The 16,679-nt window shown below is 41.3% G+C and overlaps 1 protein-coding gene across 1 annotated transcript; it reads left to right on the top strand.

Annotated features, from left to right (window-relative positions):
• The first annotated feature begins 27 nt into the window (after window positions 1–27).
• On the top strand, window positions 28–16,477 carry CZIB (CXXC motif containing zinc binding protein). Its single transcript, XM_065409419.1, has 8 exons — window positions 28–199; window positions 293–376; window positions 1,825–1,881; window positions 2,913–2,994; window positions 5,249–5,280; window positions 5,864–5,941; window positions 15,201–15,266; window positions 16,227–16,477. The coding sequence occupies exons 1-8, from the start codon at window positions 194–196 to the stop codon at window positions 16,302–16,304; spliced, it is 483 nt and encodes a 160-aa protein (XP_065265491.1). The 5' UTR covers window positions 28–193; the 3' UTR covers window positions 16,305–16,477.
• Window positions 16,478–16,679: the final 202 nt, after the last annotated feature.

Below are 16,679 nucleotides of genomic sequence, written 5' to 3'. Positions count from 1 at the left end.
AAGCCAACTATCGCGAGAGTTGGAGGCCGGCCTCTAGCGGGAGGGCGTAGGTGTCGGTGAATGTTAGCGCTGCTCCCGCCTCCAGGGCGGCACCCGCCCGCTGCCTGCGCCGCGGGACTTGGGGGCAGCTGCTGAGCGTGTCCAGGCTGCACCTCCAGCTACAGCCGGAGCCGCAGCGCGCCAGGCCCTGAGCATGGGGGTGGGTAAGGGGGGCGCGGCGCTGCCAGTACTGGGGGAGGGGGTGGCATTGGCTGTAACACACTGACTCTGTCCCCCGCCCCCTGCTTTACAGAAGATCGGGCTGCAGCTGAAAGCCACTCTGGAAAACATTACAAACCTCAGGCCGGTGGGGGAAGATTTTCGCTGGTACCTGAAGGTATGGTGGGCCAGGGGAGGTGCAGCGCCGCGCAGCCTGCCACGCCTTCGCAGTGCTAGGCAAAGCACAATGAAACGCAATGTACTTTAAAAGCCCCAGTAGTTTTTTGTGTTTTTTTTTTTTTACAATACAAGCCTGTAGTGCTAACTAGAATACAGTACAAAATAGCATGCAGTAAAAACGATATAAAATTATCAGACTGAAAACCAGTGGTTATCGAAATGGAGGCCTGGAAGGGACCTCGAGGGGTCCTCTAGCCTCCCCACCGCTGAAACTTGTGTAAATTTGCATCAGCAGGGGGCGGGACTAGGGGACCCCTCAGCCCTCATTTCTATGATTTTGAGTTGCATGGTGTTGTGTCACAGGCTTCTTTTGCATTCCATCCTACAGTGGTTTGTATTGCAGGCTTCCATTACACAAATTATTGGTATCTAATGGAAGCCTGCAATGCAAACCACTGTAGAATGGTTTCTATACTATGATCATCATTGTGGTATGTCATTGCAATCTAAGGGTACGTCTACGCTACCCTCTGGATTGGCGGGTAGCAATCGATCTATTGGGGATCGATTTATCACGTGGACACAATAAATCGATCCCCGATTGCTCTCCCGTCGACTGCTGAACTCCAGCTCGGAGAGAGGCAGAAGCAAAGTCGATGGGGGAGCTGCGGCGCGCCGTGAGGACGCAAAGTAAGTAATTTTAATTTGATCTAAGATATGTCGACTTCAGCTACGCTATTCTCGTAGCTGAAGTTGCGTATCTTAGATCAATCCCCTCCCCCCAGTGTAGACCAGGCCTAAGATGTAGTTTTGCCAGTATCCAATTGGTTATATACACAATGTTAGTGGTATCATGGCACATTTCAAGCATGGTTCATTGTGTAATCTAAATAAAAGTAAGATGAATATATGTGATCCGAAAGTTGAGCAGGTTTTTTTGTTTGTTTGTTAAATTTAAGCACGTTTTGGAAGTTGAGTAACTGTTAGATGTATGTATGTTTGCATTAAAAGATCAGTTACGATGAAGTAAAATCATGGCTATTCCTCAGTCCATATAATATCCACCACCCTCTCTTTTGTGGTTATGATTTTTTTTTTTTTTTTTTAAGTATAATTGGTGGAAGACTCGCTTGGTTGACAAACTGTTGGGATGCATTATTCCCAGCTTTATTTATTGGCTCCTACATGTAATCTGTTTTCTTTCTACCTAATATTCTCTGGAACAGATCCTCAACTTGTGTAAATTGTCATCGCTCAAGTGAAGCTAATGGGGCTATGAAAATGGACCCCAGTTGAGGCTCTGGCCCCCCATTCTTTAAGGGCAGCTATCCCATGACCTTTCAACTACAAAATGGTTAAACTTAAGTCTAAGAATGGCTTGAGCTATTTTATTGATCAGCTTACTAACAACTTTAAGATTCTTTGGTGTCTGTTTTTCTTTTCCAGATGAAATGTGGGAACTGTGGTGAGATTTCTGAAAAATGGCAATACCTGCGATTAATGGTAAGCTGCCGAACTGCAAGATGTGCATTAAAAACAAAGAACCCAAAAAACCCAGTGCATATTATGTAAAATTGACTTTGATGGAAATGGGGAATATGCTGTATAAAGCAGCCTTTGAATAATTATCTACATCGGGGTTGCTGTCAGACTTTATGTTCACAAAGTATTTTGAGATCCTTGAATGAAATGTGCTATAGGAATGGTTGGTGGCGGTGCTTATTATTTTAAGACTTTCTTGAAAAGCCTCCCCTCATTAAAGCCAGTAAGTTTCCACAGCCAAGAAAATGGATTTGAAGTGGTATTACAATAGGGTTTTGCCAGTAGTGCATTTCCTCTTTGCTAATGATAAAACAAGTTTGATGGAAGTTTAGATAACCTGGGGGGGAGGGAAGGGGAATAATGATAATAAATTAACTTATGCAAGGTACTGTTGTTGTGCATGACAGAAATGCTATAAATATCACTATCTGACTGCCTCATGATGTTAATGAATTTAAATAGAGAAGTGTTATCCCCACTTTACAGATGGGGAAACTGAGGCAGAGAGGTGAAGTGATTTGCCCAAAGTAACACAGGAAGTCTGTGGTTTAGTTTGGAATTAGAACCTCAGACTCTCATCCTGAACCACAAGACCCTTCTTCTTCTATCCTTGCAGGCCCCAGTCCTGCAACTTGTTGCATGTAGGCACAACAGTGTGCAGGATCAGGGCTCTAATCATGCTGGTTGAAGATTAAATAAATATCCTATGGAATGGCTAGAATGTGTCTGTATTGTCAAGACACATTCTATACGTAATTTATTATTTAAAATTTAGTATATAATGTACATTATTCCTTGATAACCATAGTATTGTGAATTATAAATATTCTTTGTACTGAAAGAAACCTACCTTCCCCTTACAATATATAAAATCATGTTAGTTTGCCATTGTCCTTGTAAAAACTACTTTGTCACTACAGAGGTTTTTAGTTGCCCAATTGGAACATGAAAAAATTGACACACAGTGATGGCTCCATTTGTAATTTTTTTAGGACAGTGCTCCTCTTAAGGGAGGCAGAGGGAGTGCCACTATGGTGCAGAAATGCAAGCTGTGCTCCAGAGAGAATTCCATTGGTAGGCTCTTTCACATGATTTAAGGGATGCTGTCAACTTGATTTTTTTTTTTTAAACTAATTTACGAAAACATTCTAAAAGAGTATCTTTTAAATAATATGTCCTGAATTTCTGTTGTTAGTTGCTTTTTACCAGTGTTTATAAGGGTTTACTTTCTCCTACTTGCTGGTGCTTGTCTTAAAGCACCAATATGTTTGTCCTCATGTTTGTGCATGAGACAGGAAATGCAACTGATCATCAACAAAAGAATGAGACTGACTACATATGCAAATGCAAAAAGTGTGTAAACACTAGAACAATAAAGGCAATTAATTTTTGCCAACTTTAGTTTTAGTAATTGTAGGTGCTAAAACAATAGTATGTTCAAATTTTTCCAACAGAAACATGATTCTGAAGTTAATGGTGTCTCGTTTAAAATGCTTGCTTTTCTTCTATAAAGTTATTTGGAAACAAATTATTGTACTTTCTAGCATTACGTTTGAGTGTACACTTAAGATGTTAACCTTTTTGGGAAAAAATGGGATGCCAGTTATTTTTAAGAGAAGAATGAAAAGTAACAAGTAGCAAAGAGTTTCCTGGGCAATTTCTGTACTTGCTAGACATTTTTTCTTTCAGTTATCAAACTCTTTGTCTTTTTGTTATTAATGTAGGGATTCACAAAGCAGAGAAGAATGATGGTTCATCTAGTCAGTATCTGACTAGTTTGGGATGGTTCTTAAGGAAAGCCCCCCATAATGTTCATAAATCAGTAGTATCTTACTATAGGAAGGAAAGTATTTTCTGCCCTGAAGCTGGTGATCATCTACACCCTAACATGACTATTGACAGCCACTGCAACTCTGGCCTACTATGTAATTCAGCTGTTCTTATTTGTAGGAGTGTTTAACCCTTTTTAGATTGTATTAATTTATTTGCCTCAATATTATCCTATAGCAGAGAGTTAAACAGATCGATTATCTATTACATGAAGATATATTTCTATTTATCTTTTTAAAGCCTTTTAGCTTCATTGTGTGACGGCTCATACTTGTATTATGGGGGAAGGGTAAAAAGGAGCACCTGGCTCATCCTTTATTATATTTTCTGTGCCCTTTGCCTTCCCAACCAAAATAGTCCCATTCATTGTCTCTTAATCACTTAACTTTTTTCACAAAAATAAGGACTAATCCTGAGACCCTTATACGTGCACAAGTACACTTATTGACTTCAATGGAACTACTTTTAGGAGTAAGAGTTTCAAGATTGGGCCCCAAAAATCTAAAAGCCTGTCTGGTATTTGGAAAATTAATAGCATCCACACAAGTGTCTGTGTCAAGTGTTCAATTTTCCTCTCAAGATATTAGAAACTAGTTTCATCCAAGGAGCTGCCAGCTGTTTGCATTGGCCTGGTTCTTGGGATGTTCCTACAAAGTTCTGCCCATTTCATAGCCATCCCAGATTAGATTCCCCTCCCCCCCTCCCCACCCCCAGGATTGAGCTGTGATGTTGTAAAGCTATATCCATGTAAATACTGCAGTAACATGAAGGAAAAGAGAAATTGGTATTAAAAATGTGTCTGATATGAAAGGCATTTCCTGTGGAATAAATACAACAGTGATAAGCTAGTTAAAATATAGGAAGGTATTTACAAGGTCTGTATTGCCCTATACAGTGACTATCCCCCTAATCTACATTTATGGGAGTTAGATACAGGGCTGTCGCATCTTACGCGTATTTAACATGCGCGATTTCAACTTTACGTGGTCGGCAAAAACAAAACAAAACAAAAGAGAAAAACAACAGTTTTAATACTATACCTGTAGTGCGGGCGATTTCGCCCGCCATTGAACTCAATGGGGTTTTGGCTATACGTGGTTTTCGCTTTACGCGCTAACTGCGGAACGGAACCCCCGCGTAAGATGAGACAGACCTGTACAAATAATGGCGTCCTGTCGGCTCAATCCTATAAGTAATTTGCACTCAACCCTCCCATTGACTTTGGGAGATCTGTATGAGCAACAATTGTACGGTTGGAGCCTTAAAGCCATGTTACAAGAGTATGCATTGCTTTTTCTTCCTTAAGAGGAAAACAAAACAGCAAAACAGGAGATGAAATTCTTGGTAGCACTGGCAAAAAATGGGTCTTAGATTTTGATGGACTAACCAGAAATGTTGGCTGATTTTTGAATAAACAGTGTTTGGAAGGAGGGCTCTTGGGTTTGTGTTGAGGGCTGGAAAATTTGAAGTATTTTAATTCTACCCCCTTCTCTTTTAGATATCTTAAGAGACACAATCAAGCCTTATAATGTAAGTTTATGTTCTCTATGATATTGCAGATGTAACTGAAATAAGCATCATTAATGTGGTGTTAGTTTATTACAAGGCTTCCCAATTTTTGCGATCATGTTCCTCCCAGAAGTACAGGGGAAAATACACTCAGGTATCGCCTGATAGAAACACACCGCAAATGGGATGCTGGATGCTCCAAAAGTGAAGTTGTGCATTTAGGAAAGTATATTTTAAATAATGTGGACAGTGGCAGCCAATTAATATCTTGCTTTGTCCCTTCTGCTTCCGACTCAAATATCAAATCATTTGTTTAAATATTTCACAGTCAACATCAGGCACTGGATTAGTCACATTCTAAGCAAATATGTAATAGTTTTACCCCGGTCTCGGAGAGCCTACCTTTGAAGGGCTCAGAAACTTCCCCTGACCAGTCTCTAAGTTTAAGAAATTCTGGTTAGTTATCAACCATGTAAAATAATTCAAATTTTTTGGTCCAGAGTTTGCTGCTTCTAAAAACTTTATTGCATTTTATGCCTAGACTAAAAGGTGTTGTTTCCCTTTCATTAGATAAAAACTAAATGCTATTCTGACTCAATCCTAGGCTGAAGACAGTGAGAAGTTTAAGACAATAGTGGAGTTTGAGTGCCGAGGTCTTGAGCCAGTTGACTTTCAACCACAGGCAAGTTCTTATTAATGATTTATTTGACAGCTCTTAGGTGTCTTTCTGCTGAAGTCTACATTGATGTAGCACACTCTCTTTTGAGAATTGCACTGCTCATTTTGGACAACCTGTGACTCTCCAATAGTCTCCCCTCTCTGCAGTTGTCTTTCTTACCTCATCCTACTCACCTAATTAAAGTTACTCACCCTTTGGAGCTGTGCCCCCTGAAGTACCTTGTAAGTTCCAGAGTGCTGCAGATTTGAATTCATTTGGTGGATCTTTAGAGTAGGGCAACAGGAGGAAGAGAGGAGTCCTAAAGCAGTCACATCTTGGATTGCCTAATTAGGGGTCACTGATGGGAAGAAGTAGTCTGGGTGGGCTACTGTACAAGGTATAGAGAGTTAACAAGCCTGATTTTTGGACACTGATCAGTATTTGACTGCTGTGCTCAACCAAACTCTGAAGTTCATCCATCTCTACAAACGTAGACATGTATCCACAACAAAATGAGACTGAAAGGCAGAGCAAGACTTGCTGAAGGCATCAATAGTCTCTGTTGCAAAATGCAGCTGAAGATTCTGAGTTAAAGGGTCTCTCTGAGCTGTAAACCGAGACAGCTAAGAGAGTTTCAGAGGGGATAGCTATGGATTTTGCTTGGAGGTAGTGAGACTTGGTGACTGGGTTGTTTGGTCCAACTGTGAGTTTGTTTGGCTGTTTGTTCTCTGTGTACAGGCTGTGTCGCTGGGCCATGGGCACCTGAGTAAGTAGTCGGAACAGGTCTGTTTCATGTCTTGGTGAGGCGGTGTTGTTCTGACCCTTGGAACATTCATCAGCCCTGTTGCTTGAAGTCTGAATGGTTAATTGCTCCCTGATGGGGAGGGGCCGAGCTGAGCTAAACAGAGAGATTTGGGTAATGGGTAAACAGAGAGTTACTTGCTAGCAATATTGAGAGCCACAAACTAAGGCAACTGACAGAGTTTCAGAGGGAGCTGGGGGTGTGGGAGAGAGCTTTCCTTCCAGGTTCAGCTCTATGTGCAATTTCAAGACAGCCAGTGATATAACAGTGGTGGTGACCTGCAACAGATATGCCATGTTTTCTTTCCTGCCTGAAGCCAGAAGGGACTTGCTGTGCACAAAGTGCAAGTTGATGGCTACATTGGAAGAAAAGATTCTTGAACTGGAAGGGGAAGTGGAGCTGCTACTGAGAATCAAAGAAGCTGATGAATTTCTAGACAGAGAGATTTGGGAAATATGAGTACCCCAGGTTCAAGGAAGAAAGAAGCTGACCACCAAGGAATTGGAGAAAGAAGTTGGAAAAGAGGCGTGGCAGCTCATAAGAGGCAAGGTGGCCATTCTACAAGGCTGGACACAGATGAGGATGGGCAGGCTGTGGCCACCACAGAGAAGTGGACTGGGAGGAATTCCACACAACTACAAGTTTCCAATCACTAGCAGGTCCTCAATATGGACACTGTGGAAGGCAACTCTGAAGATCCACCTGGTCTAAAGGAACAGAGAGATGGACAGGGCATGCCTGTGGATGGCAGCTCAAGATACCCTTGCAAGAAAATTAAGCCTGCTCACAAAGAGATCTCTAACCCCCCAAGCAAGACAGATGATCCTTCTTGGGGATTCAGTACTCCGAAGACTAGAAAGAACATTCTGCAAGGGACAGACAACAGGACAGAATGCTGTTTTCCCGGAACCAAGACATAAGATGTCATTCTTCTGAAATCAATGGGCAAAGATCCACTGATGGTTCAATGTAAATACTAATGACCCTGTGCCATGGGTGTCTTTTTGATAATAGATAACTTCAGGGAACTTGGAAGTATGCTGAAGAAAAAGAATGTCCAAGAGATCTTCTTAGAGATTGTTCCTGTCCCACGAGTGAAGGGAGACAGAAGGCAGAAGATTCTGGAAGAGAACTGTTGGCTAGCTACGTGTGGAGGGTTTTGAGTTTGTGTAACATTGGTCCATGTTCTATGGGGAGAGGGTGTTCTATGGTTTGGACACCTCAGTAGATGTGTAACCAGACTTTTCCAACACAAGCTGGCTAGAGTAGTCAGGAGGGCATTAAACTAATAACAAATTGGGAGGGTAAAAAGAGGGAAGATCGCATTCATTTAGTACAAAATTGAGATGTTGAGAACAAAACCAAGGAACCAAAAGACATGAAGAAAATTCTTTACTTGCCTGTACAACAATACTAGGAGCTTGAGTAACAAACAAGAAGAATTTGAATTGCTCATTTATGAGTATAAATTTGATCTAGTATTACTGAAAGCTGATGGGATGAACTGCATGATTGGAATGTTAAAATCAATTATTATGAAGACTTATGTAGGAAGGACTGAGTGGCCAAAGGGAAGGAGGAGTGGCACTCTGTCAAAAATGGCATTACCTGTTTCCAAGTCACTGGCAACTTGTGGGAAAATTATCTTGAATGCTTATGGATCAGTGTCCTAACAGATAAAGCACAAGATGGGCTATTGGTTGGAGTCTGCTACAGACCACCAAATCACAGGATGACCAGCTTCTTAAGCACCTATCTGTAATGTGAAGGAAGAAAAGCTGTGTGAGCACAGGGACTTCAGTTTGAGTGACATTCTGGAGGTCTCATGCTGCTAGTATGAAAACATCCTTGGAATTTCCTTTATATTATAGATAGTTTTCCTAACTCAAAGTATTGCTCCCAACATAGGAGTTTTATATTAGACCTCGTCTTGACAGATAAAGAGGTAACAGGTACAGGTGATCATGACTTAATCACATTTATAATGTGCAAACAGAATAAAGTCCAAACCAGTGATAGATAAATACTTGGTTCTTTAAAAGGGTTAACGTCACAAAGCTGAAAACAATTGAGTCACACTGGCTGGGAGGAAGAACTTAATCAGAAAAATGTGAATGATAATTGGGAATTGTTTAGGAACGCTTTACTAGATGCCCAAAAAGCCACAATACCACAATTGAGGAAGGCAGCCATACTGCTTAAAAAACTGACCTGGTTTAGAAGGGAAGTAAAGGCAACCATAGAAAAATAATAATATTTAACAAATGGAAGAAAGGGGAAGTTGATAGTAACTAATATAAATCAAAAGCTAGGAATTGTAGACAATTGATAAGGGATGCAAAGTGACACAAGGAGAAAATTGTAGTTAGGAGTTAAGGACAATAAGGAGTTTAAGTATATCAGGGACAAAAAGAATACTAACAATAGTATTGGTCCCTTACTAGATGGAAATGGTAGAATTATAAGTAATAATGCACAAAAGACACAAGTGTTCAATAAATATTTCTGTTCTGTATTTGGGGGGGGAAAACAGATGATGTAATATATGTTGATACCTCTTTCCATTCCACTAGTATCTCGGGAGGATGTGAAATAACAGCTACTAAAGTTAGACCTTTTAAAACAGCAGGTCCAGATAATGTGACTCCAAGAGTTTTAAAAGAGCTGGCTAAGGCACTTGTGGGCTGGTTAATGTTGATTTTTTTCCATAAGTCTTGGAACACTGGGCAAGATCCAGAAGACTGGAAGAAAGCTTAATGTTGTACCAATATTTAAAAAGGGTAAATAGAATGATCTGAGTAATTGTAGGCCTGTCAGTCTGACATGGTTCCTGGGTAAGCTAGTGGAGCAGCTGATACAGGACTTTATTAATAAAGAATTAAAGGAGGGTAACACAACTAATGGCAATTTGAGTTTATGGAAAATAGATCCTGTCAAACTAATTTGTAATCTCATTATAAAAACAAGTTTGGTTATAATGGTACTAGTGTTGATGCAATATACTTAGACTCCTGTAAGGTGTTTGACTTGGTACCCCACAACATTTTGAGAACTAGAAGAACAGAAAATTAACATGGCACATATTAAATGGATTAAAAACTAGCTAACTGATAGGTCTCACAAGGTAACTGTAAATGGGGAATCATGATTGAGCAGGTGTTTCTAGTGGAGTACCATAGCGATCGGTTCTTGGCCCTATGCTATTTAACATTTTTCAGTGACCTAGAAGAAGTAAAAATCATCACCGATAAAGTTTGCAAATGACCCAAAAATGGTGGGGGGAAGGAAGGTAAATAATGAAAAAGACAGGTCACTGATACAGAGTGATCTGGATCACTTGGTAAACTGGGCACAAGCAAACAATATGCATTTTAATATGGCTAAATGTTATATGCCCAAGAACACAGAATGTAGACCATATTTGCAGGATGGGGGACTCTATCTTGGGAAGCAGTGATTCTGAAAAAGATTTGGGGATCATGGTGGATAAGCAGCTGTGGCCAAAAAGTCTAATGCGTTCTTTGAATGCATAAAAGGGGAATCTCGAGTAGATGTAGAGAGGTTATTTTACCACTATTTTTGGCACTGATGCAAGCACTGCTGGAATATTGTGTCCAGTTCTGGTGTCCATAGTTCAAGAAGGATGTTGATAAATTGGAGAGGGTTCAGAAAAGAGCCACAGGAATGAATAAAAGATTGGGAAACATGCCTTATAATTACAGACTCCAAGAGCTCAATCTATTTATCTTAACCTTCACTTTAAGGGGTGACTTGATTTATAACTACCTACATGGGGAATAAATATTTGATAATGGGCTCTTCAATCTAGCAGAGAAAGGTATAACACAATCCAAAGGCTGGAAGTTGAAGCTAGATAAATTCAGAGCGGAAACAAAACTTACATTAAGTGATGGTAATTAACCGTTGGAACAATTTACAAAGGGTTGTGGTGGATTTTCCCCTCACTGATCACTTTAAAATAACGATTATATTATTTTCTAAAATATATGCTCTAGGAATTATTTTGGGGACGTTCAATAGTGTGTATTATACAGGAGGTCAAAGTAGATGATCATAATAGTCCCTTCAGGCCTTGGAATCCACAGTTCTCCTCCTGCTGTCAGCTGTTGGTTTCTTGTGTCTGGTCATGGTCTACGTAAGCTAACTCCCTGCTATATTTAACCTATTATTCCAGTAGGATTAGGAGTAAATTGCGTAGACTGACAAATAAAAACCTGTGCTTTATCCTTCCTGCAGACTGCAGTGACGTTGTGCTACATTTATTATTGTTCTGGCTCATTTTCTAAGATGTGGGAGGGGAAAATTCAAGTGTCTAAAAACAGTTTTCCTGTTTCTATGCAAAACTAAGCATATGTAAAGTGGACTACTGCGATTGGTGTTGTGACTAGTACATTTTTCTCTAGAAGCCCACCTGTTGAGGAGAAAAACTAAATAGTCAGTTGCTTGTTCCTGTTGGCTTTACAACTGGAACTAGAAATCTATTTCTATAGAAAAATTTGACAAGCCCATGAGTGTGTAGGATGCTTGTTTACATGTCTGCCTGGCCCACACTTGTCAATCTCATTTCAATCAATACCAACAGAGGGGAGGCTATAATAACTCTTAACCTAATAGTCTCAAAGTTAAGTCTGAAGCAGTGTGTATGAAGGATAGCCCTGACTAGATATTTCATTACGTTATGATGCTTCAATAAATAAATCAAGAGACTTACCCTTGTTCCTTACAAATCCAACAATTATTTTACATTCAACTCTCTCATATACAGTTGAAGCCAGCCTGGCTTCTCCAGATCAAGTTTCAGTTCTGTCATAAACAGCAATGGAATAGAATAGGTCATAAGAATGTGAAATAATTTTTAATAAATATAATTAAAACTTAGCTGAAGTTAATGAGAATTGTTATTTCCATTGATATCTGTCTGTCTCCCCATAAAATCACCAGTATTCTCATTGCAGTCTTAAAGGGGAAAATACTCTCTAGGTCCCTCCATGACAAAAAGAAAATCTTTCCCCTTGGAAAATCCCAGGGATGGTTTTGTTTTGTTTTGTTTTTTACCAAGTGGGGAAAAAATCTAATTAAGATGCTTGTACATTTCTTGCTTGGTAAGAAGTCTCTTAGTTTTAGCTTTTAATTATGCTTGTTATTTAAGGTTCCTGAGCTGATGTAGCTATCAAAAATGCCAATATATGCCTCTTTACCTGTATTAGTTCTGTATGGTCTCCTTCTCCCCCACACCACAGAAGTATTATCCTTCAGCTGAAAAATAGATGCATCTTTACAAAGTTTCTTTTCATCCAACTGTAGCTCCCTTGCTTTGTGGCAGATATGACACTTTATAGTGGTAAGCAGAATAACTGCATGATGATCCACTATGTTGGAAAGTTGGGTGATAAGAATTCCTGTTTTGTTCTAAGCTTCAGCTACTGTTGCTCCTTAGCCAGTCAGCAGAGGGCAGACAAGTCACTTCATTACTCAGCTCCATTTATCAGAGATTAAATTAGAGTATCAATTGTGATGCCACAAGCTGTAAGAATGCAAGTCCTTACTCCTGAGAGCATTCTGTGCCAAAACATTAAAAATTCTGCACACAATATTTTAAAATTCTGCAAGTTTGATTTGTCAATAAATAAATGCAGAGGCCCCAGCATGGCAGGGGGGAGGACAGGCGACTGGCTGCACGAAGGTGGGAGATCACCCTGCAGTTCCCCCACCCTGGGGGCACGGACTCAGTGGTGAGGTTGCACCTGACCCTAACACAGCACAAGGCATGGGTCTGCCCCTCTGCACCAGGTGTGGGGCAGGCAGGAGCCAAGTGTGGAGGGGCTCAGTGTGGAGGGATCCTGGTGTGGGGTGAGAGGATTCTGTGTGGGACAATCTGGGTACAGGCAGCTCGGGGGGGCGGGGGGGGCGGTGTGGGGGGATCTGGATGCACAGAAGCTTGTTGGGGGGGGGGGTTCCAGGTACAGGGGTAATGAGACTCTGCAGGAGCTTCCAGGTGAAGGTGGTTGGGGCTCTGCAGAGGGTCTGGGTGTGGAGGTCTCAGCAGAGGGGTCTGGGTGCTGGGGGAGTGAGGCTTGGGGGCCTGCGTGCAGCTAGTTGGAGGTCAGTGGCATGGGGGTCTGGATGTGGGGGCTTGGGGTGGTGGGGCTCTTCAGAATGGGGATTTGAATGCAGGGAGCTCAGTGGGAGTTTGGTCTGGGCACAGGGGTGGGGCTCTGGGTGCAGGGGGGTTCCAGATGTGAGGGTTGAGGTTTGGTGGGGTTTGGGTATGGAGGGCTAGGGGGGTTCTGGATGTACTGGGTGGGGCTTGGCAGGGGTGTCTGGGTATGGGAGGTCCAGGTGGATGGGGGAGCAGCTTCCTGTATAGTGACCTCTCCCCCCACAGCTGAGAAGCGATGTGGGCAGGAAGCAGGGGAGGATTCTGAGCTTCCTGCACCTGGGGGAGGTTCCTGGGGGTGGGTCTGACACCGTCCCAGGCACTGCTTGCAGGGGAAGAGGAAGTGCCGTCATCTCCTGCCTCCAGCAGTCGGGACTAGCAGCTGATCCCAGCTCAGGGTAGGAGCCACTGGCTGGGGAATCCCCAGTCCTGTGGTGATTTATCTCTCCACCAGTTGCTCCATGTGCCTTAAATGATGTACTCCCACTGCAAGGGAGTGGTGCATGACTGCTCTTACAGCTTCCCTTCGCTTCCCTGTCAGTAAGTCATTTTTCTGCAGGGATGCGAAGAAATCTACGGGGGACATGAATTCTGTGTATGCAGTGGCACAGAATTCCCCCAGGAGTAAGTTCTGCTGGAATTACAACAGCCTGTCACATGGTTTAATGTTCCATGGATCTTTAAATGTGTTCTGGGTGATGTTGGCTCTGTATCCCTTCCACTTCCATTCTTTGCTCTGTTGCAGTTCTGTATTGTGGCCGGTGGAGATGCATCTTCTCTTGTACTGCTGTCTCCTCCCCCCCCACCCCCCACCCCACATGGGTTTGTGATTCTGCTCGTGTAAAGGCTGCGTACAACGTTTGATCTAAATGCACCACTCCCATTGACATTTGTCACGCATTGTGGGATATGTATGACTAAATTCTTAATTTTCACAGATCCCAAAACACTTTAAAGTTTATGGCCAGAGAGCACATTCCTTGTACACTCAAACTTCTCATAGAAGCTAGTGGGGATTTATGTCTACAAGGAATCCAGGAGCAGGTCCCATATGCGTTTCAGTTTGCAAAACCGGGAAAGAGTTCTCCTTATACCATAGCCAGTTGTTTGTTTAAACATAAACATAAAAATAAAAAGAATCCAAGTAGCTCACAGGAAGGCTTCTTACGTTGTCCATCCTTTAATTTGTGTCATTGTTCTTAAATTCTTGAGGAATTTTGTTGACCAACAAAACATTAATCTGTAATTTAAATACCAATATTTTTTTTAACCCCAACTGTACCTTCTTTGGAAATGCATCCATTGCTTTATGTGCTGGATCCCAGAGTTGCAGCCACCTTGGCTGATCTCTCTATTCCCCAGTAATTCCCTTTAGTGTCATTGTTTGGGGAGGGGGGGATGGTGAGACTGGATGAGTGAAGCGTTGCCACTGCTCATGCGTGCACCCGTGGAGACTTAAGTGTAGTTATCTCAGGTCAGTTTCTGCTAGAAAGGATTGGTTACGTAGACAAAGAATCGTGCAGATCTCACTCTGAAATTCTGCTGCTTGGGTGGAATCTAATCTGGTTACAATTAAAATCTAGTTGATTCTCCTCCTCGTGGTAGTTTGCTTGACTCCTCTGTACCTAAATGAACTACACAGGATGATGATAGTTACAAACACTTGGCCCCTTTTGCCAGAGATGTCTGGGTTCTCATGCTGTTTAAACCAAAACTGAAGACTTGTCTTTTTTCCTCTCTTGCTTTCCATTGTTAGCTTGCTATTAAACTGGAGTACACTGTTTTTAAAATGCCTTGAAGTATCTTGGTGACAATTTTAATCTAATGCATTCACTGCTAACAGACGTACTGGATACACTTAGAAACCTGTCATGCCAGAGATTTTTTGGGGAAAAAACAAGTTAGAAAAAATAATTTGCAGGAAAAACAGGTGTATTCTGGAAAACTGATGTTTCCTTGCATTACAATATTACTTGTATAGTTTTAGTAATGTTCCTATAGCTTCCGGATACAACCGAACTCTACATCCATTGTATCCTTTGGAATTGAACATATGTAAAAATAAAACTTGGGCATGAACAGTCAGGCTTAAACTCTCCTTGATTATTAAACAGAGAGTCATACCCTATATTGAAACCATAGGTCACGTAATAATTTGGTCACTCTTTATACCTACTTGTAAGACCGCTAGCTCCACTAAAATAAATACTTGTACTGGATAAGCTTGTTTGTTGAACTATTTTAAACATATTTAAGACTTATTACAACTCATACCTAAGTTTATTTTAATTCTGCTTTTGTAGGCTGGGTTTGCTGCTGAAGGTGCAGAGTCTGGCACACCTTTTAGTGAAATAAACTTGCTGGAAAAGGTACAACTTATTTTTCCTCAGTATCCCTATCCCCAGAAATAGCAATCACCCATTTAAAAGTATGGCTTTATGTGCTTTAGAGTGGCATGCATGCACAAATCTTAAGTGGAGGAGGAAACAACCTTCAAACATGAGTGCTCAGCATTAGTGTGTACCTCAGGGTGCTTATTTGGAAGTGTCTAAGATGGACATCTTCAGTATTTTGAATAGTCATGGTATAATTGCAGCTTGCTCTTGAAAAAATGTTGGTGGGACACCAAATCATGGTCTCTTGATCAAGTGGCAGATTTTTATGGGGGCACTGGTTTTCTTTTGCTCTGAAACTATTGGGGCAACTCCTGAGAACTCTTCCAGGTGTTGAATAGTGATGTGCAGTCTCCTTTGAAGCTCAGCATAAGACTCTTTGGGCCTGCGTACACAGAGACTTAGGGCACAGCAGGCTGGGTGTGAACCACAGCACAGTAGCCAGGCATGCACATCCTGCTACTGCACACTAAAAATTCCATAGTGCATTTTGACCTATTGTTGTTCCATGTAGACAAGACCATAGATGCTCCAAATCTTCATTGGCCATGAGCAAATATCTCAGGCTCAGTTCCTGTCTTTGGTATTCCACATGACGGGAAGATTGGCTTGTCTGACTCATGAGAATAGGTACTGTAAATAATCCTTTCACTCACCATGGTTGCTAGCGTGTCTGTTACTGGCTACAGTCTTCAGATACAGAAAATCTGATTCCTTAAGCTAAAACTACTAAGAAGCTTGAAGCTAATTTAATTTGTTTGATGTTCACTTCTGTTGGACATAGAACTGGACAGGTTCAGGGCATAAACCCTTCCTGCAGACAGTGTAGAACCCAAATTTGGAATGCTGATAAGGTTAATTGATATTCCAATTTGTGATTTTAAATACTACCCCATTCTGTTTTGTATTAATGCTGTAAAATTTGAATTCCTACAGGACTGGAATGACTATGATGAAAAAATAAAGGAGTCTGTTGGAATCTATGAAGTTACCCATAAGTTTCTAAAATGCTAAAACTGCTTTTAATAAAATCTTGACACCTTGGCCAAGTAATGGGCTGTAGTCATTATAGAAGTTCCTCTGGAGTGACTTTCTGTATGGCTGTACTTCAACAATCAAATATAATACCAGCTGAGTTGTACTTGCTGTCCCAAGACTGACTAATAAAGTCATTTTCCACCAGTCTGATTGGTTGTGTTCAAGTAGTTCACTCAGATGAAACTCAGTACAGCCAAACCTAATATTGGAAGGCCTTGCTGTATTTCTTGACTAACACATTGGCCCTTTGGAGACAGATTTAACAACATATACTAAATAGTCATTGCCCTCAGGGTTAAAGACAACATGGAAGGATTTATCATTGGCAAAATATCCTATTATATAAATAAC

Source organism: Emys orbicularis, chromosome 8 (assembly GCF_028017835.1).
Source record: "Emys orbicularis isolate rEmyOrb1 chromosome 8, rEmyOrb1.hap1, whole genome shotgun sequence".
Lineage (NCBI taxonomy): Eukaryota > Metazoa > Chordata > Testudines > Emydidae > Emys > Emys orbicularis.
The sequence above is the reverse complement of the archived record's forward strand: the minus strand, read 5'-3'. Positions and strand labels throughout refer to the sequence as shown.